General features: G+C 41.6%; 1 protein-coding gene across 1 annotated transcript in view; it reads right to left on the minus strand.

The window, feature by feature from the left end:
- schip1 (schwannomin interacting protein 1) overlaps positions 1–23,018 on the minus strand; it is a 205,125-nt gene that overhangs the window by 127,231 nt on the left and 54,876 nt on the right. Inside the window, exons 6-8 of the mRNA XM_056375024.1 lie at positions 16,135–16,199; positions 15,784–15,855; positions 15,162–15,297 (exon numbers count right to left, since the gene is read on the minus strand). Coding sequence (XP_056230999.1) covers positions 15,162–15,297; positions 15,784–15,855; positions 16,135–16,199 — 273 coding nt within the window. The remainder of the gene's footprint in view (positions 1–15,161; positions 15,298–15,783; positions 15,856–16,134; positions 16,200–23,018) is intronic.

Here is a 23,018-nt window from a genome sequence, read left to right on the forward strand (position 1 = left end):
CAATCTGGCAGCTAGTGGTGTCATTGAGACTATTCATTACAGATTCCATAACTCACAGTTTCTCTCCACCCTTCTCACTTCTGCTGTAGCTACTATGCAGAGTGATCTTGGGTTGGTTGGGAAAATGCAGAATGTGTTTTGGTCCTCCCACATTTGTTTTCACCCCCGTCAGCAGATTCATACACTGTGAAGTAATTCATCACGGACTCTTTGACTTTCTTCTCTTTATCTCTCCCATCCTCTGTGTGTCTGTCACGTGAACATCTCTGTTAATAAAGTTTCCACAGACACCGCCACCTCACATAACAGTCTCAGTCAATGGACTGTGCTAAAATATAGATAAGTACTGTAGCCTCAGCCTCGACAAAGGAGCACAAGATGAGAACAAACAGCTATGATAGCAAGTCTTTTGGGATAAGACCTTTAATTCTTCCCCGTGATATGCCCTGCTGTTTTCTAGGAGGGTAGAAGATAATGCAGAGTGTGTAATTAAACATCAGGACTGATCAAAGGGACATGTGTTAGGCTGGGACCAAGTGGCGATGGGGCTGGGATGCACAAAACACATACGGAACACATCATCCGCACGCCATCATATGCTCTAAAGCCAGATGATCTTAGAATCAAAGCGATAGCATCAGTGCTAAGTCCATTGACAGGAAGGTAAACTCGCTACCGCTAATCCCCCACTGCACGCTTGTTTGCAGCAAAAAGATTTCTCTGCCCCCTTTAATGAATTCCAGTGCCCACAGCGGATGGTTTAGCACATGCGGTCTGTTCATTGAAATGGATCCAAACAACCATGCTCATGCTATGCGTTCCATCCTACAGGATAATTAGCCGTGTAGAGATGAACACCGGTTCACTGATATAACAGTTGTTTATGGAAAATCCCTTGCAGGAACAGTTTCAAACTGTTAGGGACACCTGTTTGGGTTTTCTGTGATTAAGACAGATCACTGTATAATAATGAGAGCTCTTCAAAAGTAAGGTATGTAGATTTATTCTATTGTTTCTAATAATCTTACAGTGATAAAGTATGGAAATTATTTGACTACATAAAACAGATTTGTTGTCTGTATAATCATACTGTACATCACATACCATTTACCATCATAACATGGGCTATGTTTTCACCTTTTTTCACACCACATATGAGCTTTCTGAGTCCAGTCCATCATTGCAGGGAGAGAATAGAGTGCTAGACAGAACAAAGTGTGCTTTTGAGCCTGAGTGAAGAGCGAATTAGCTCATCTTAGTGCATAGCTCAAAGACGCTGGCTGCACAGAGGCTAGACATATGGAGGCATGGTCCAGTGAGCACATACAGGCATACAAGCATTCACACAAGCATTCACACAAGCATTCACACACACACACACACACCACACACACACACACACACACACACACACACACACACACACACACACACACACACACACACACTCTTAAGACTTTAGCAGCCAAGTGGAATGAAATATAAGTCCACTTCATATAATAAAGTTTGCTTTTTTCAAACTCTTTTAATCTCCCTCTCAGCCTGTATTTGTCTCTGGTTTCTTAAGTCTTCAACAAATTTGATCTGAGATGAACTACCGTTACAAATATGTGTGATGTGTTCATTAATAAAATGGTCCAAAAAAAAAAAAAAAATCAACAATCTCAACTCCCTGTGTCATGTCACACTGATAATACTGAGAAGCCACAGTTTATTCACGTACCAATTCACCTTTATGCCACGGCACACAAGAATGAAAGAAAAGAAAAAGCATTTTTCAGAGAAATGTAAAAATATCTAATCATAAAATCGACAACAGGGCGTAGGATTGACTATTTCTGTTGTCTTTTCTTTTTCCATGCTTTTTTTTTTTTTACCAGCTCACCCACATATGCAAGGTAAATATTTCAGTTAACCAGTAATTGTTAATATTGATATCTTACGGGACTGGGATACAATAGACTACAAGCCTCCAGAGGAAGTCATTGGAGTGTGGGCAGAATTGGGATATCTTATCTTGTTATGAAAAAGACATCTAAAGTTAACATGAATCAATCTTGATATGAATGTATTTGACTAGAATAGGATATCTTTTAATTATGTGATTTCATCAAACTTCAGTATTTGTGGCTCCCAGCAGATGCTCCTGCTGCACGTTTGTACCACCAAAATTGTCTTTTGCCCCCAACTGCAGTAACACATCAAATCAACTCCTGCTTAGCAAATGAGCGTCTGCTTAGTCATTTGTCATTTAATTACGGCTGTTGACTGAAATATGGTAGCTGTTCCTACTATGCCGCCTTCATTCGCTGAACGGCGTGGAATTGTACTGGAAACCCGACACAGCTGTTTTGAATGGGGATCTTTGCGCTGCATTATGCATGCCGAGAGGGTTCCTCCATTCAAAATGATACTCGTAAGAGCACAATATTGAATTTGTAAAAGGCTCTGAAACATATGCAAATAAGGGATAGTGGTATAGAAGTGTATTAGATATATATTGTGGTTGATGTTGTGTGATTTGACTGGATTTACAGTGCCAGAGAGGCTCAGGTCATTTCCATATTCCAGCCTTTATGGCAAAGAGACAGCTGCCGACTGGAGAATGGAAATCATCCAATGAAATATTTATCCACAATGAAGAGCAAAACAGCTGGTATGCGCAGAGAAAGAGACAATAAATTAATAACGTAAATGTAGGATGGAGACTAACCTATAGCAGTGATGTCTAGCAAGACATTCGTTTCCAAAATTGCAATTAATAAAACATTACTGGAACTTGAAAACTTCCCCGTTGCTAAACTACTTAGCTTCTCCTTGCTTGTACCTGCTGAACTTTCTACCTCTGCTTTCCCCAGGGGAGATCTGCTTACTACAAAGCAGTTTAAATGCCTTTGTCTTAATAGTGATGTGATCTCCTTTCTCAGCAAAACCTCTGTTCTTCCCGCAGGAGTGGGAAGCCACTGAAGAGTTGTACCGGATTGAGAAGCCACTGAAGAGTTGTACAGGAATGAGAGCGTTCTTAGAAAGACACTTCTTTTCCCCACATTTGCTGCCTTCTCTCGTGTACTCTCTCCCCCACATACCGCATCTCTCTCGTAGCGCTTTTTTCTCCCTCTCGCTTTCTAGTTTTCTCAGAGTTCGTGAACTTAGTGAATGACTGCTTTTGAGAGCGTGGATCTCCGCGCGAGGGGGAAAAGTGTTGTCATATCAAAGCTGTCAGGCATTCTCTGTTTACTCTATGAATCCTGCATGAATCGTTTCCTGTTGATGTGAATGTGCAGACATCGTAGTCTGGGATAGTAAGTCTGCTGTCATTCACCATACAATGAGGGTACACATCTGTCTGTGTTTGAGGCAACTTGCACTATACTACTGAATACACAAACAAAAACACAGCCTGAATACTTGATGAACTTAAAATAGCTGATACTTGACTCAACTCTGAAAATCTATTAACACTCGTTGCCAGTTTATTGGGTACACCTAGCTAAAATAATGTAGTATAATACAACAGTCCTGAAGTAAATCCTGCCTGGAGAGGATAGGAGTGACTGTGAAACTGAGTGATTGCTGGTTAGATAAAGCAGCTGCAGTTATGTGAGCAAACATATCAGCCTGCTGTGGAGAAGATGGAGCGTGAAAACAAAGAGGAACTTGTTTTACAGATTAAATGCTTGTTCCTGTCTTTGCCAATAGCTATGAAATCTGGGTTTACTCAAAGAAAGATCTGAAAAAACAAGAAGAAACTAGGTTTCTCTAGCGAGCTCTTGATGCGACAGAATGACAAGCTTGAAAATCCAGGAAGGTCTTTATGCTCAGTTCCTGCTCCCCCAGCCAAATGAGGTGATTTAGGCAGCCATTAAGGAGGGTCCTGAGGAGTCTACCCACTGAGGTGTTCTGGGCATGACTGACTGGGAGGAGACCCTTGGGCAGACCCATGAAAAACTGGAGTGATCTCTTATCTGGGACTGTAGCACAATGTTTCCGGGAGAAGCTGATGGAAATGAGGCATTTAGGCTGTTCTGTGTGTCAAACTCTCACAGTGACCCCACTCACAATAAGTGGTTAAAAAAAAATAATTGATGCACCTTCCCATTATCTTTAAACTTGTGTCATCTCATTTTATATTCTTGGGTTACCATGTTTACTTTTTTCAAAGTCTCTCCTTTCCCTTACCGTTATGTGACTCTGCTGCCACTGCCTCGCCCCTGCATGACACTTCCTTTCACCTTAACTCTCCATGACATTATGCGTAAAATCAGTGCTTGTCTCCTCAACACCCTGCATTTCAAGTGCAATGCCGTTTCTCTCCCTAATTACCATCCTTCCCTTCATGCCTCCGTTATCCTGTCCCCCACTCTTGACACACTAAAAACAGTTTGCTCTCCCGGCGTAACGTCGTGTGAATGACTGGTTGTTCCGCAGCTGCTGTTAAATCTCCCTTGTGATAGGCAGGTGCAGTGTTGCATCGTGGCTTCTGATCTTCGAGGCGGCTCTGTGATGATACTTTTGCTCACCCCTATTGCATCTCTGCACACCTTACACGCTCTTCTGTTTCACTTTTCTTCCTGCGACACTCCAATGCTTAATCTCCTGTGAGTACAGTTTAAAAAACAAACTTCCCTCTGTGTCAGCCACGTCCTCACCTTGCCCTTTCTGTATGTCACTGGCTGAATAAGGAGGCCAAAGTGATGCCCTTTATTATCAGTGGGTGCAGGGATGAGCGTTGTGCTATGGGAAACAGCGGTGGAGGTGATGATAAGGACAGCACAGCTGATATCGGTTTACCGGGCTAATGAGGCATGAAGGAGCTCCACAACTGTCTTTTAATTTTTATCAAAACTTACTCGCATCATTCGCTGAATTCGCTGAAATTATGCAAAGTTGTTGTAAAAGTGGAGAGAAGGAGAAGGGTGTGACTTTGTGTTTTGCAAGAGGTCAGGTGTTTACTTCATGATAACACGTTATCTCCATTCGCCGCGGAGTGGTTATGTGATGATAATAGTGTAGAAGGTTTCTATGTTCCTTTTATTAGCCGATTCCTCTATTTATCTGCTTCCTAATCATTCCCTACACACAGACATCATTACTGAGATGGATTTTCTGGGTGAGAAAGTTGGGTTATAGGAGGAGTGGGAAGAGTAGAGAAAGAAAGAGAGGGAGAGGAAGCCTCTTCTCCATCTTTTCATTAATCACAAATCAGTTTGTTTCTCTCTGGAGAGCCTACCACTCAATGGGAAGGAGAATAGGCTCTTTCGCCCCTCTTTTTTTTTTTTTTTTATCTCCCTTCTGTTCAATACATTTCCCTCCAATCTTCTTCCCGGGATTTCTCCAGTCTCTAAATGCCAAACCAATAAACCAAGAAACAAAATCCCTTTCCTCTCTCTCTCCTTCTCAAACAGACTGCATGTTCAGTATTTTAATAAAAACCATAGCTTAGATGGTCACATCTGAGAGAGCAGACACGCGTTCTCAGACACACGCGGACACATACACAACAATCGACGGCTAGTATGCGTGCTGTCTTTTATATTTCCAGAGTCGGTTTAGTGCAGTCTACTGTTCCACACCTCGGCAGTCACTGGGACTATTAGAGGGATCTCACAGGGCTGAATAAGCAGTGGGATTGTTCAAGTTGAATAACAACATGGAGATCTTTTCAGGAATAAAGGGCAGGCGGTGAAAATCACAGCAACAGAGTGGGAGAAGACTCTCATTTTGACAAGAAAGAGGAAAAATGCAGCAGTATACACAAGTGAAGAAGCAAATACTTGATGAATGAAAAACTGCAGAGCAGAAGTGAAATCACTCTGGTTATTCTATCTCCCTTCACTGTTCTAAGTAATTATTATCGTGGTGGGACAGCTAGCTGGGGATTGGTTAATGCTCCATTTCCAGTTATCCCCGGCTGTGAACATAGAAAAATGTGTTCTTTCAAGAACACGTATATATGACCTGGCTGTGCAACGCAAACGGCATTCAGTTATGCTCACCAGTGCAGTCTAAACGTGTATGAAGGAAGACATTGACTGAGTGGTACTCCACTGGCAGCAGGGTTGAAACCTTAATCTCTTCTTAGATATCTATCTCTCCATCTCCACACCCTTCTACACTGATGCACACTGATATAAGCATCAACTGTGGCATGCAAGCCACCAAAGTCAGGATTGAAGACACAGGCATGCACGCTAACCTAATTTTGTCAAATTTTTTTTTTTTTAAAAACACGTCACAGGAATACTGTGGCAATAAATAACAAAACTTTGCACCTATCTGTGCACATACACACTCAGCAGTAACTATTTTTAGTTTTTTTTTTTTTTTTTTTCTTTTTTTTGGTTCATGTGTACAAAGAGTGCAGAATAATAAGCACTGTGGGTGAGTGTGAGTGAAATGTGTGTTGATATTTTGGTGTGCCACCTTGAGTCCCGGTAGAAGTGAGGGAGCGAGGGCAGAGAGGAGAGGGGATAATGATCCTGCGGATAATGGAAGAGTGTAATCTCGTAAATGAGGCTCGATATGCACAGTGCTGCAGGCCGTTCCTTTGGACCCAGTGTCACACACTAACACACACACACACACACACACACACACCCATAACCACAACCACAGCCACAACCACAACCACACACATCTCACTGCTCTTGAGGTATGCAGTATGTGCAAAATCTTGTTGCATACAAATTAAAGGGAATACACTTTCCCTTACCACTTTTCCTCCTATATGCCTGTGTATGAATGTGTATATGTGTACATGTATATGTGTGTGTGTGTGTGTGTGTGTGTGTGTGTGTGTGTGTGTGTGTGTGTGTGTGTGTGTGTGTGTGTGTGTGTGTGTGTGTGTGTGAATACCTGAGTGTATGCGTGATGCTGGGAGCATGAGCATGCACCTATTAATAAAACATTGAGCACCAGGTATAGGAAAGCAGCACTTGTTTCACAGGGACAAGAAGCGGTTTGTACCCTTACCTCCGCTCAGGTGAGATATTTCAATGTTCGTTCAATGTACAAAAACAAAAACAGCTGCAAAATGAATGAGCTACAGCTGAGTGTTTGGTGTTAGAATTTGGAATCAGGTAGCAGCTGATGTGATAAATATCATGTTTGATTCCAAAATGACTGCTTTGTGATAAATACTACCAACACCTTTTACATACAGAAAAAAACTCAATGGTGCTCATTAGACAATGTACCAACACTGTTGTTGCAGTTGCAAAAGCATGCCAGTTTCATTCATAACTTTTGGCAACTTCATTGTTTATGTTAGCATACAAAGACACAGGAAAGCAGAATGTGTCTTTGGTAAGTAAGATGAGTTTCCACATACTGCCAAATGTGACATCCATGATACAATTTCACAAACTAATCTATTAAACTGATGAGAAGCTAAAGTTACGAGAACTACAACTCTGGATACATCTCTTGGTTTGATGACCTATGTTCCTTGTCTTCATTCACTTCTCCACTAAGCTTAGTGGAAAAACATAAAAACACAAATGATCCCACTAAAGTCTTACTTTCTTCTCTCAATGTGGAGAAACCACAGTGGTGTAGGTGTAGTTCACGGTTGTTAGCTTTCAATAGCAAATTGTGTCCTGAGTCCATCAGCAGAATAATCCACTTCTAGCTCAGAAATCTTACATGCGTACTGCCTTCACAATAAAGTATGACGTTTTTCAGCATGTGGCTAATCTGGTCTTGATTACCTCTGCAAAGTCCCAACCAATAGATTCCATAGCAAAGATGATTCATAATTATATCCAGTCTGCTGCTTTTCACATCACCGCTGTCCCCAATCAGACATTAATGATCAATTATGGCCATGTTGCTGGGTGAGCATAGATCAATGAGATATTGTGGTGGGATAGAAGAAGAGAGAAAGGCTCTCTCAGTATGAAACAAACGGAGAGAGGGGGAGAGAGGGGGAGAGAAGGGGGGAGAGAGAGAGAGAGAATAAGGGCAGAAAGCAAAAAGTGATAGAAGCATTAAAGCAACCTGCATTTTGCTGTTTTAATGTTATGTACAGTACATTATTAGTATTGGTACTTTGATTTTTCTAATGACAGTATATTTAAAGTAAAATGTTATTAGATCATAGGGCGATGAAGGACTTCAAGGACCTTCAAGGAACCTGTTCGACAGTTTTCTGTAACCCCTTCTCTACATGGATGTGACTCGTTGCAGAGGTATAATTCCTGCCATTGTATGTTCAGGGCTCATACTCCTTACCATCATTAACTGCCCAGAGTCAAAGAAGCAGTTGCTCTTTTTTCTTTTTTTTTTCCATATCAATGAAAAATGTTCTTTCATTTTAATAAATTGTTAGTGGGGAAGTTTGTAAGGCCTAAACTGAAGACTGTTCAACCAACAGTGCACAAAAATGACTCACTCTTCTCCCTTCAGGATTTACATAGGTGACTTGCTGTAAGATCGTACAATGCCCAATTTATGAGACTGTCATTGGAGAGCAATGCTGGGAGTAAAATCCTACTTATAGTGCCAAAAGGGTTTGAGGCAGCATTGTTTACAGTTAGCAGATTTCATTATTATCATCACTTCTCTGTCTACTGTCTTCATTCCTGCACAGTTTGGCAGCACAAATGTATTTACATGTCATGACAGTGAAGCAAGTTGAAACTGAAAATTGAAGAAAAGAAAAAAAGGGGAGGAGGAAATTTATATATAGAAGGCAGGCTAGAAAAACCCAGCAGCTTGTTCACAAGTCTGACGTAATACTGAAACACTTTAATATTTAATTGAAGTGTCATGAAATTAAAAGGCTCAAGGAGAAGAGGCAAAGGACGAAAGATAGAAGAGAGATGTAGTGAGAGAGAGAGAGAGCGGGAGAGAGCCGGAGAGAGGGAAAGATGGATAAGCCACTGAAATAAAAAACAGCAGCTCACCTCTCTTTTTAATTACAAATATGTTGATAATGGGTTATTATCTTTGATAGAAGAGGCCCTTGACTAGAGAGAAAGAGAGTGGGTTGTTTGCTGACTGAGAGTGTCCTCTACATAACATCAAGAGTCCCTGCAGCACCAACTATTTGGAGCAGATTTTTCTGAAATTGACACACATCACGCTTTTAAGTCCAGAATGATAGTGTCTTTTATGTATGAAGAAGTAGAGGAACATCCTCCAGAGAAGCGCTTGGATTTCTGACCCAGGGTTTTACTAGACCTGGAACTACTCCCTGCTATTTGGCTAGTCTGTCCCAACAAAGCAGAACAGTGACCCCATGTGGATTTTACTAGATGATACAAATGCAACATGACGTCACTCCAAATCTATGGTTTGTAAACAACTGTCCTTCAAACATCTGGATTGCTATAATGCAATTTCCAAAGCAAAATTTCAAAGTGATGCAGAATTTGTTTCAACTTGCTTTTCTAGGAACTTGATGTATGAAAGAGCAAATGCTCCAGAGTCTGACTAATTAAGAGTCAGCATGCATTTAGTTCCACCCATATCTATGGCATCACATTCACACACACATACACACACACACACACACACACACACCATCATCCAACATGTCACATGAGTATAATGTGTATGACACACCTCAGAGAGTGTATGACATGACATGTCCCAGGTGTGAAAGGGCCCATGTTCGACTTGACATGGCACTGGCAGGTGATTAGCAGAGAGTCAGACTTCGCTGCCCCCCCATCAGACACTATTGCAAAGAAGGCTCCATCTCCCTAATACATAATTACAAGAGTCATATGAATGTCCTTCACGTGCCTGCAGAGTGGTCAAAGCATTTACAAAGAAACCTAGAGCTGGAGTGCATGGACTGAAAAAACTAATATTAATTTTAAACATGTTTGGTTGGTTGCAGCCACAAGATGATTAAAATTCTGTAGCTTCCAGATCTACAGCCAGACTCTCTCCACCTAAGGTGGTGATGGAGTGGTGAGGGGTCACTAATGATTCTGTCAATCAATACCTTGGCTGGTGTGTCACAGCAGTCCTCTTACATCCTGCCAGGGCTGTCACTCTGCCCGGCCCACCTGAGACACAGTGGAGACCCAGCACACCCACACCTGCACTGCCACCGTACAGCACATCTTATCTAGGTGAGAGATTGCGACAAGAAGGATTATGTCAATTAAATCTGCATCCTACAAAAGCAGACCCAGCATCAGTCCTGAGAAATAAGAAAGAGTATAAACCCAGATATAAGCTGTCTTTTCAATCAATTTGCACCTAATGAATGAAGAAAAATGATTAAACACATGAATTGCATCCATGAGGCTTCAATAAACCTAAGCTAATTCAAGTGAATCCTTAATCGCCTGACCTAGGCTTTTTGTATCGTCCGTGGTATTACAGTAACAGGATTGTAAAAGCATTGGCTCCAGTTACACCCATCCTCTGGTGACGAAGAGACGGGTGGAGGGGGTAGCATTAATTTCCAAAGCCTTATGTTGCATTTGCATAATTACCATAAATCATCAGAGGGATGTTCTGGTCCACAGTAGAGGAGAAGTGGGAAAGGTTATTGGGAAATGCCATTGCTTGGAAGGGTGACAGCACGCAATACATGACTTAATAGCTGGTGTTGTAATGATTAAGGGTAATCTTGTGGTCCTTCATACAATGTTAAGCACACAGCAAAGGGATGTCCTTGTGTCTAGGAAACTGAAGGTTTATCTATGCTCTACATTACCTGCAGCATCAAAGGACCAGTTACTGCTCACTTGGTGAGTCTTTGCTGCGTTGTACTGTACATTTATTTCAATGAACATTTTTAAAACTGCTTCAATAAGGGTGATCTGTGCACTGCTACTGATTTACTAGGATTTTTACTACACTTAAGAAAATTAGATTTTCTCTGTGGTTTCTTTTTATCCACATTAAAGGCTTTTTTGGGAAGTGTTTCCTTTTTATGAAACAAGGGGCGTATACTGCTTAGACTGTAATGCTCTTAGAGAGATATTGTGATTTTGGTCTACATAAACAAAACTGACTTGACTTTGTGTCAACACTGACAATGCTTTAGATACATTCTTCTCAGTGATATTAAGCCTATATATACCTGTGAGACTATGAACAAACAGAAGTGGCATTAAAGCATTTTACTTTCCAGTGGTTGACTAATTGAAGATTGGTGGACTGCCTTTGTCTACCTATCAGTGAATGGTACACCATGAAGGTAATGTACAGTAAATACAGCAGAATGGGGGCATGGGGGCATGCTGAGCCCGAGGGAGAGTCATTTATATAATAACAATGCTGAGGTCCTATAATAACCATTCTACTGACATGACACAATATGTGACCTTTCCTGCTTTCTTCTATCTAATGAAAGGCTGGCTAGTGCAGTGAATAGAAAAGACTGCGAGGATTAAAATTATGTGAGCTCAGTGACAGGGCAACAATTTGTACCCTGCATTAGATTAAATGGGTGAAAAAGAATGTGAGGGGTTAAATGCTTTACAGGGCAGAGTCGGTGCAGCCTATTGGCTCAGTAATCTGCTGAAGCTCTAACGCTTTGTGTGATGACAAATTTGAGTCAGTTACGAAAAAGTCAGTGGGTTATTTCAGGACAACTCTGAGCGGACCCAGAGGTTAACCCGGAGATCAAAATAGGTAGTGCAATATTGCTGAATGTCTTTTTATCTCTGTGGAGCCGAGTAATGCTTTATGTACTTGTACTGTACATAAAGAATAGACATAGAGTAACTCCATGAAAATTCCCCAAACTCTGCCTAACCTCCTTTTTGTCTCTCCTGCCAAGCTTCCATAGCTATTGCTGCAGCTGCCTGACCTGATAAAGCCAAGAGAACAGGAGGTGGGCGAGTAAGTGATAAAGAGACAGAGACAGAAACAGAGAGCTCAGAGTGAGGAAGATGCAGGGAGTCTCTGAGAGAAGCATAAAGAAGGAGATGAGAAAAAGAGAAAAACATTAAATATGAAAAGGACAGGCCAAAATAAACGATGACCTGACAGAAAGGAGGGGGTTGGCGGGGGGAGGGGGGTGGGGGAGTGTGGGGGGGGGGTGTGTGTTAAGAGAGCACTGATGGAGAGGGCAGAGATGGAGAGACATGACAGCTGGCAGACGGGGAAGGCAGTGCTGCTCTGCTTGGCCCAGTCTCGCTGCACCTTAGCAGGCCAGATGGACTCCCCTGCCCCTGTGTCCCCTTCACCAGCCAACACACACATTCATAACACATACAGCTTTTGTAAGTCTAGAGAGTAAATACATACTCTGTACCTTGATCATGTAGAATTACCCTTGTTGAAATGACATAGCACAATACAATTAGTTTTGTAAACTTAATAAATATAATAAAAATTAATCACTAAGGTTGGATATGTGCAGAATTAAGAGGCCCAGATATATTTTAATGGATAAATGAATAAAAACTTAAACAACGAGCAAGAAATAAAACATTTTAGTGTTCTGTATCCTTTTCACATGATAAAACACACACAGCAGGTAACACATGACTTGAGTTATTGTACTTTGGAGGTCTTGATGTTCTTGCTTTCGCAAAAATGCCAACATGTGTGTTTGCCCCAATCACTCCCCAGGAAGAGCAATAGGAGACAACTGTGATACAGGGTCTCCCTCTAGTGTCAAAACTCAGCAACTACATCAGCGATCATAAATCAGCACCCAAGGCAATGAACAGCTCCCAAACCCACCAGACAGACTTCCAGTGAGGGAAGACGCAAGACAAGAAATCCAGAATCAAAACAACCTCAAAGTTTTAACAATTAAAAAAAACAACATCTTGTGCATGTTAAGATCTTCTCTGGATGGTTGTTTTTGTTCTCATTTCTCAAGTAATTTAGAAAGAAAAACATTCAAGCCAGTCCCAAAACAGTATTGATTGATGTCTGGTTATAAAAAGACATCTATCATCTAGACAGTCTGAAATTGAAGCGGTAGCGCTCCGTGTGTCCATGCGCCCGTGTCTATGTGTGTGTGCTCACTCTTCTTTGTGTTTGTGCATGTGTGTGTTCTTGTAGGTGGTCGGGAGGTGGGGGGTTGACACGGTACAGTATTATGAAACAATAAAATTTAGACAGCTGATTCATATCTGGACATAAAAGCCAGAGTTTTGTTAGGTTTCTCTTTAATGAAACCTATAATTTCTGCCTCCCTCTATGGTGTTGCTATGGAGCAGAGGGATCGATCATAAAGAGAGATATCCAGAGCTGCTCTATTTTGCAGGATTGCCATGGCAATGAGTGAGCTAAATTACAGTGTGAAAGATCATTTACACAGTAAAGAGTCGCATGTCAACTATATCTCAGTCACACACTGCTGAAAACATTACACTCATTCCTTTTGAAAACACATGATAAAAAAATTGCTTGCTTTGGAATAGAAACACACAAAGACCTGGTTTGTCATGCACGCACGCACAGACACACACACATATATAGCAACGTTTTCTCAAAGACTGATGTTATAGGCGCAAAGGTTACAAATTCAATCACTTTAGAGATGACTTCCACATCACTGTGTCTCAGGAAAATATGACTCCATCCTTGTGTGTGTGTGTGTGTGTGTGTGTGTTTGTGTGCGCGCGCGTGTGTGTGTGTGTGCATCCATGAATGTATAGAGACTGGTGCAGATTGAAAATGTTTCGCTGGGTCGACAGAAATGAAACTGTTAGAAATTCAAACAGGGCGGAGCTGTCACATCCAGCAAAAAACATTATTGCAAAGAAAGAACAATCAAATAAGGAGAGAAAAGGGCAGAAAGAGTAAGCGTGTGAAGCAAGACAGAGTTAAGATAGTCAAACAGATTTTATGTGGACTGTTGCTCTCAATCACGTTAAAAAATAAAAGCTATATGAAATCATATGAGAGGAGAAGCTGAGCCTCTCTTTCCCACAGAGGGGAGTGCATCCACAGTATCAGCACATTCAACCGGTGAACCAACATCTGTTTTTTATCTTCCGTTCCTCTCTACCACTCTCCTCTATCTCCCTTGACCTTAGGGTCTCAATGCACACACACAAACACACACACACACACACACACACACACACACACACACACACACACACACACACACACACGCTCTTTCTTTCAGTGATGATCATCTGCCCTTGTCAGCAGGTCTGAGTCACTGAGCTAAGCATTTCCTGGCTATCCCCAAAGGATATCAAACACAACTAATGTTTACTGTGTATGTGTGTGTAAGTGTGTGTATGTGCATGTGCATGTGTGTGTGTAAATACACTTATAGAATGCTTGATGACTTTATCCACAACCTTCTTGGCCTGAATACTGGCTGTCAGCTGCTCACATCATGTGCTGCCCTAATCTAATGGAGAGCATACATTTTATTCCAGTGTCTCGCCACTCTGAATTCTCTTCACTAATAACCTATCTGCCCCCCTTTTATCCACAGGAATCCAAATCAAACAGTCTTCTTCACTGTAAAAGCTTTTCTCTGAAGTGATTGAGCGGACAAGTACCACCTAAGTGTGCTCATACAGACAACTCTCCCAGCTGTCTCTGAGATTTAACCTGCCTGTTGACTTCAGGCTCAGAGATTAGTAGAGAAGTGTACACACACTTGCTATTCAGCCAGAAGGCTGCAGTCGATGTCAGTATAGAATTATAATGACCAGAACAGACGCAGTAGAGAAAATCCTGGGGATTTACTCTGGTCTGGTTAAATGAAGGGAAGATGTGCTAAATGAGAATGGCTGTTCCACCGATTTCAATTCTCAGTGTGGTGTTGCTGTGAGAGAGAGTGTGTGTATGTCACAGCAAATCCTTGTATATTTACTCTCTGCTCCCAAAGAAGAGGCTGGTTGTGAGTCTGCATACTGAAGAAATTAGCTGAGAGATACTGCCCCCTTCTGGACAGAAATGAGACCATATGCACTGTCCCATGTTCACTGCATAAGGCATCACAAAACCCTAGACACTCTAACAGCAATATCTTAATATATGCCATGCACTTATAGCACAATTCTGTGCACACAAACCCCTTTTCGAAACAGCTGAAGCACAAATTTGAAACGGTCAACATGTGTCCCACAGCGGTCTCATCAATTCAACTGTCTGAGCAAGGACACACATCCTCGCACACACAGCCCGCTGCAACACCGTCCGTCACAGTGTTGTCCGGATGCTTTGATTTTGTAACGGAGAGTGTGTTCGACATAGGCATGACTTACTGGGGTGCTGCCATCTGACAGGGTTGTCATGCTGATTGACATGCTCATCTTGTCCGAGGAGGAGAGGGAGGGTGGGGAAGGGCTCCTCTTCTCCACTTCCTGTCTCTGGAGGAAGTCACGCCAGGCTCGCTGAATACTACATGTATTGAAGAAGAGACCACATATAAACACAGGAACAGATTTTGTAAATATAAAGCTTAATGTCAACATTAACATATGTCATTTTACTTGAGAATCAGTCAGGAGGTGAATGTTCTTTAAAAGGCAGAATGGTCTTACAATCAGTTTGTGACCCTTTAAAATGAAGCACGTGTACTTATAAAACATCACCAGCAAGAGTGATTTTTAATTATAATCCTCAGACCATTTCATATCAGTTTCTTTTTAGAAGATGAAAGCCTATAGAGAAAAGCCACAGAATATGAATTTAATTTTGTTTATGACATTCTGTTAATTATATTGCAACCTTATGGTTTTGAATCTCAAGTTGGGAACTACTAAACAAGAAATACAGAAATAAAGTACCCAGGGAGGTAGTTTTCTTTTTCATTTGTCACACTCCATGTAATCAGAATTAAAGCTTACAATTGTCTTTTTAGCCGGATATAAAAGATATACTCACATCAACACCTTGTTCTCAAAGGGCGGCATGTTGATATTGATGTTGTTATCTAGGTCCATGGTCAGATGATTACTGAGCCAGAAGGGAAAGGGAAGGGGTGTAGGGGACATGCAGAGGACACACACACACACACACACACACACACACACACACACACACACACACACACACACACACACACACACAGGTCCAATCTCAGTCAGGGTTATCAGTAATTAAACAGCGATGGCTTGGTCTGCAGGGAAATGGGCTTTTACAGCAGCACAAGAGCAGGCTGCTCATTCTGTCTCTGTGTTGTGTTTATTGGGTCTGTGTCTGTGTGTTTGTGTGTGTTCAAGTATGTAAACCCACCTCTGCAGCTGGAAACCTCCATCATGAACATGCTTGAAGCCACACTTGAGGCTCTTCAGCTGCTCCTGTGTGAGAGAGACAGAAAGAGGGAGAGACAGAGAGACAAAGTGACAGAAATAAGAAAGCAGTTGACATCTCAGATATGTGGCTCTGATATAGACCAAGCGGCAACCTACGGGGCTGAAAAATGAAGCCAACAACTGCCAGGAAGTGCCAAAAACATGTTTACATCCTGGTACAAACAATGTTTTTGGTCTCAACAGCTAATTTTCCCCTTCATGACAACTGTATGGCGGGTGGATTTTGATATAACTCACTTGTTTAAATTTTACAGGTGGGTGAGCACATGCTTGCCCCAAACCAGAGCACTGCCAAGATGGTGACTGCGGAGCAGCCCACTCTGAGCTTCAAAACCGCTCTTAAGGTAATTATGGTTAACATCACGGAGGCTACGACCATGTTCATATACAGTCTATGGTGCGGACACAGGGAAAAGCTTTGGCAGAAAAAGGAAACCCCTACCGTGCATGTGTGTGTGCAAATAGGAGTGAATGTTTGTCAGACGTGAGATCATTGTGCTGAGCTCAGGGACCTCTACAGCAAGTGGTTTGACAGCATTTTGGCTCAGTTATATGTTTTCTTGTGAAGTTAGTGAAGTAAGTGTTGGAAAAAAACTCAGCCAAATTGCTGCATCAGCGTTTCCAGGCATTTGGCCCAGAAGCACAGAGAGAGTCAAAGAGAGGAGTCAAACAGAGAGAGACAGGGAGGGCAGAGAAGATACAGCAGGACATAATTCATGCACTATGGTACAGGTGTTGTACAAATGTACAGATGTCGCAGACATATTCAAGATTAGAGCGGCGAAACTTTACACTTTCATTAAAATGACTTAAAGCGTCGTTCTCCGCTCCTCGTCCGCTGCTCTCCTCCCCCCAGCTCCATCCTTGTGCTTTAATAGTGCTGTGTAATGAGGACAGGCCTGCCTCTACATAATTGAGCAGACTAATTCAATTACAAGGGAGCAACAAAGTTTAAGTGGAGCAGTTCTTCCTGATGAGCCAAGAGGGTCACATCAGGGCACTGAGCAGCTACCAGCTACACATGGTGTATTCATATATGTGTGCTTGTGTGTGTGTGTGTGTGTGTGTGTGTGTGTGTGTGTGTGTGTGTTTACAGTGAAACCGGCAAAATTCCACGCTTTTATTTGACTTTTTGTTTGATTGTCCCATTACTGCGTAATGTAGTATGCATAAAGGATATACTGCATCTATTTGATGGCAAAATGGCCTATAATGAAATTCAAAGTAAGAAATATATTACATGGTTAATATTCATTATATAGCAATATATATGCTTTCCCCTTATTATCTATGAAAGAGTCCGAGAAGAAAGTCTCTTGAAGTGTGACTAAGCACATATACATGTATCTAATTGAAACAGTGTCTTGCTGAATTCTTAGTTAAACACAAAGTTACACCAGCATCATTTCTTTTTTGATAAAAAGGTCTATCTTGTTCTGCTCTTTGCCCATTTTCACTGTGCATGCAGTGTTGTTTTTCTCATTACTCTGCCTCCCAGAAGAAACAAGCAGCTCATTAGACAGAATCAAGGACTTTGACTAGTGATCAATGATTGCTTCAAGGAGCTGTTTTTCATCTCTGTCCGTCTGTTTGTCTTTCCCTCTCAATTTCTCTCTGATGAAGAGGATCTGTGAAAGCATAACTGTGGCTCGACTGTGAATTCTGTACAACCCACACCTCCCCGAACTTTCTTCTGCTTTGAGAGTCAATGTCACCTCAGCTTTTCCAAATCCGCCCTAATTCTATCCTAGATAGACAGCTGTCTCTTTTATACGGTCCTCTCCATCTCACACATACACATTCAGTCAGACACTTTTAAACAGACTTTAAAAGGTGTCATTTGGGAATTTTGAGACAGACAGGAGCAAGGCAGAGACGATGACAAGAAAGAGCAAAAGTGAGAGAAATAGAGAAAAAAGAAGGAACTTAAAAGACACTAAAATAACTTGAAGTCAGAGAGATGCAGAAGAAAGGCTTTGGTAGTGAGAGAGAAAACAGACAAAGAAAGGCGATGCAAGTGACAATGATGAAGAGACAAGCCCAGTACAAACAAGGGGAGGAGATGTGTGTGTGATGTCTGTGTGTGTGCGTTTGTGTTTGATTGTGAGGTTCTGGGTAATGGAGTTGCTGGGAGACTGAATGAGCCTATCATTTCAATTTCCCCTCAGAGTTACTGATGACCCTGTCACTGGTCTGGCCAGACAACCTATTAGCCCACCTCAGAAACACAAACACACTTTCAAGCCAGCACACGCGCAAACAAAAAGTATACAAATTTACACAACGACAAATATATATGTATCAGCGCTTCAAATCCTTTACCGCCTGCACACATTCATGCACACTTGACCATGACCTCACACAGAGAAGCACCTCCATTCACTGTACATCCTGGTCTCTCTACTTGTTCTTCCTTGTTCCCTTAACACAAGTAGGTAATCATTTATCAAACAAAGGGGATGTTAAATTTGATTGTCATGAATTGGTGACAGCACACAAACCATTTATATGTAATAAATATCAGTACTTTTTTCAGACATATATGTATTATTACAAAAACAGTACATTTGAGCAAAAATAACATGTTGATAATGGCACTGCTACTGCTACAGAGATAAGATCACTAAATCTGAATAATTATCTGTTGACATTTGTACTGTCATTGGGTTTTTTTTTTCAGGTACAAATAGCTGCAGTTAAGACTTAATGTTGTAATGTGTGTGTCTGTGTGTGTGTGTGTGTGGGCTTGCAAAACAGAGGCTCCAACAATGATATCCAGAGCACATTATTCACTTCTTAAACAAAATCTTGAGACATTTACAATCGTATTGATTTCAAAATGTATAGGATATAGATTGTCAAGAGCATTGTAGTCAAGAACAATGTATTTGGCCAAGTTGAAAAGCCTTTTCTTGAACTATCCACACCTGTATCCTTCCATCCCTGCCGCAGTGGAAACCCCCATCCCGTGCCTGGAGTAGGAATGCCAAAAAAAAAAAGTACCGGAACATAAACCACAGGTTTGCATAATTTAGTGGCAGAGTTGACAGAAAATCTATAGTCATTTTGGGCTTTGGCAGTGCCAAGCAGGCTCGTATTGATCGGTGTATGTATATGTGTGTGTGACTGTGTATGTGCGCGCAAATATGTGTTTTGGTGGATTTATGGAAGAGTCAGGCAGATCAGAGGGAGGAAGAGAGAGAGAGAGATTCAGATGGAGAAGGGACCTTGAACCCGCAGGAGGCCATACAACAATAGAGGAAATAGAGCTACTGACAGCCAAATACAGACCACGCACCTTCCTTCATTATCCATCCCTCCTTCACTGCCTCTCTCCCGCTACCTTTTTCCTCCCTCAACCTTGTGTCTCTTCAGCGAGTTGTTTGGGAGGTCTTCCTTATCTCTATTCTCTAAGGGAAAGAAGCAGTAGCAGGTCAGGTGCAAGGTTCGAGGGGCCTGTAGGTCCTTGAAGAGAGACCACTAGGCTCCTGGCTGCTGCCCTCGCCCTGACACAACTCCTGAGGGAATCCATTGGAAAAGGTTTCCACTACTATTTACGCCGTAAAATCTAATCACTGGTGGATTACTGTAGACTGCTCAAATAATATCCAAAATATGCCCTTTCAACAAACTGAAAAGGCTTTTTATGCGACCCTCAGGTGACTGGATGTATTAAAGAACCTTAGTCACTTTAGATCTTAGGGCTGTATGTGCACTGACACCCCCTACCCCAACCCTGTCTCCCTTTCTAAAAAGCTGCATATCACACAATTAAGGATATCAAGGAATGATTAAATTAAAAATCATCTTCAAAGGAATCAATGAGACTTTTAAAATCTTTGCAACTTTATAATCGCAACATCTTTTCCTCCAGTTGAAAATTCACTTTGTTAATACCTTTGCTGCTTTGATGAGTGTTTATACATTTGATAAAAAAAAAAGTTTTATTCTTTTGTACTGATGGCTGAACACATGGACATTAAGAAAAAGCTTGGCAGGACTTGATGCAGCAAGAGGGACACATGGCCAGTTTAGGGATATTTACAACTAGCAGGTCTTCTGGGAGGCCAAACCCGTCCTATACTGGGCAGCCTGAACAAAGAATGTCTTGCCTTTAGGCCGCAGCTATAGATCACCTGCTCTGGGGACAAAACCACTTTGTATATATTGTATTGCTATTGATACACTGAAAATGGAATAGCTCATAGACATTAACAGCTGTTCCCTCTGCCTTTTATTTGCACTGTGTGCTGTAACACTTCAGATATAACACCATGGTTTTTATACTGCTTATTGTTATAATATTGTTTTCAACAGTGTATTGTTTTCTCCACTTTTATTGTCTTAGAGTTGTGTGTGGTGTGTCCCTGCTGTCTTATTGTCTTGTTAATATAATGCATTAAAACCAGGCTGCACATCACATTTTCCATAATGGGACTATAAAGAATGACCCGCCCTGACTTGAATTGAATTGAAAGAAGAAACATACTATAAAAGGAAAAAGACTATATGTTTTTATTAGAGTTGATATTTTTGGTGTTTTTCTAGCTGAAAACAGCAGCCTGATCATTCATCAGCTCAGTAAGTGTTTAAGAGAAACTTTGTCTTTGTCAGATGTAGCACTTTGAATGCAGATGCATAAATGTGGTCACCTGAAATAAAAGATATATATATTTGGTTCAGGGTGTTGTAATTGGTGTTCAGCTCACATATGTACAAATGGTAAATATTGATTAAATCTACATTGATGTCATGTGACCCACTTTGAGCGTATTAGTAATGCAAAGTGACTAGGTAATACAAAGTGTTTCTCACAGTATGGTCAAGTCAGGAGACTCTTCTAGCTTGTGAAGGAAGGTTGTTATGGGGGAGAGACACAGTGATTGACGTCCTGAGAGGTTAGATACCTCAGCTGTAGGGGACAAAGGGCAGGGGAAAGATAAAAGACAAAGCACTTTGCAGAGACAGAAAGTCATCCGGCTGAGAGTCAGCGAGCGAGTTAAAAAAATAAATAAAAAAAAGAGAGAGAGAGAATATGAAAGTAGGTTCTTCGTTGGCGGTGGGTAGAAGGGATATGGAGGTGAAAGAACAAGCCTGTGGGCTCTGAAGAAATTAAACTGGACCAATGCCAGCCAGCCAGAGAAACACAGAAATGAGAGAAATGGCCTGCCTGGGAAATGGCCTTCATCTCTCCTGTACATGGGGTGTAAATCTGTCCCTTGCACCTCCAACTGATTCACACACACATATTAACACTCACACACATGATTTAAATAGCTCTCCTGCTCCTGTAAATGCCCCCTTAACTCAGTTCAGGGGACAGAGTGACAGACAAAGAGAGGAGACAAATGCACACACATACACACATCTAAAGAGCCTATAAAAACACAGAGTCATAATCTATTTCCCTCATTGCTGAACTATATTTTAAACTCTGTTGCTCTTCTAAGGTCACTGTCTTCTTCTCTTCCCTCAATATAACAATCACGATATGTTCTGATGTCCCTCCACTTCTTTGTGTCTTCTACTTCTTTACTCTCATCTCTTCTTGTTTGTCTTGCACAGTCTCTCAGTCTGGGTTGGTTTTCCTCTTCAATACTTGATGAGCTTCCTGATGTGAAGTGCTGGCAACAGCTTCCTGGTCGTCACTCTGTCGTCTTCCAGCACTGTAGAACATTGGCCAGCTGTGTTTGTTTTCCTGATGAACTCAATTAACTCTGGTACATGGTCTCTAGAAAGCTGCACACATAGACATTTATATGATACACGCACACACACAGTATGCATTTCTAAACCTAAAATGAACCAGATAATTGTATAAAAATGTATTTCAGCTATCAACGATAAAAAGTACTCAATATAACAAAATGGCCCCTCGTCTAACACAATTACATGTTATATTATTAGATTATTATTACTGATGCATTAATGTATGAATAGCATTGCTGTTATAACTGGTCAAGGCGGAGCTAATGTTATCCATTTTACACTGGTCAGTTTAATCTAGAATATTATTTATTACTGTAAATGACTGGTAACTATATATATCTCCCTCTGAATTGTAGCAAAGGAGAAGTATATGGAATAAAATAAAAATAATGTACAGTATAATGATAAAATACAATGCAAGTGCCACAGGTTTGTACTGAAGCACATGGTTTGGGGAGATGTACTTAGTTAAATCTCACCACTGCCTTTTTGTTCAGTGTCCAGAGCTAACAATGACCAGGTATTCCTCACCACACTGGCATTACCTTGGGGCTACGAGTTATTCCAGTCACCTCTCGGCCAAAAATCTGTCATGACCCGGTCCTTCCACTGATGGTAACCTATCCGCTTTAAACACCATCATACCATCTGCCACACCACATAGACTCTCTCTCTCCCTCTCTCTCTCTCTCTCTCTCTCTCTCTCTCTCTCCCTCTCTCTCGCATAGGCTATTCAGAGGACTTGGAGGCAGACTCTATCAGTCAAGCCTCCCTCGGGTGCTTTGGCCCAGCCAGCCATCCGCCGCCATCTCTGCCATCACACACACATCCTCATCGCTCTCCTCTGCCACGGGGACACAGAACCTGTCAGTACACCATGTCTTTGTGTGTGTGTGTGTGTGTGTGTGTGTGTGTATGTGGGAGTGATAGCAAAAACCGAGGACAGGTGCTGTTATCTGTAGCCATTCCTGTATCCAGACACTGTATCTTCTGGCACCTGTGTGTGAATGTGTGAATGCGTGGTTGTGTGTGTCTGTGTGTGTGTGTGTGTGTGTGGATTTGCCAGGTTCCATTGGGATTCAGTGTCCAGACGCT

The sequence above is a fragment of the Seriola aureovittata genome, chromosome 4 (assembly GCF_021018895.1).
Source record: "Seriola aureovittata isolate HTS-2021-v1 ecotype China chromosome 4, ASM2101889v1, whole genome shotgun sequence".
Classification (NCBI taxonomy): Eukaryota; Metazoa; Chordata; class Actinopteri; order Carangiformes; family Carangidae; genus Seriola; species Seriola aureovittata.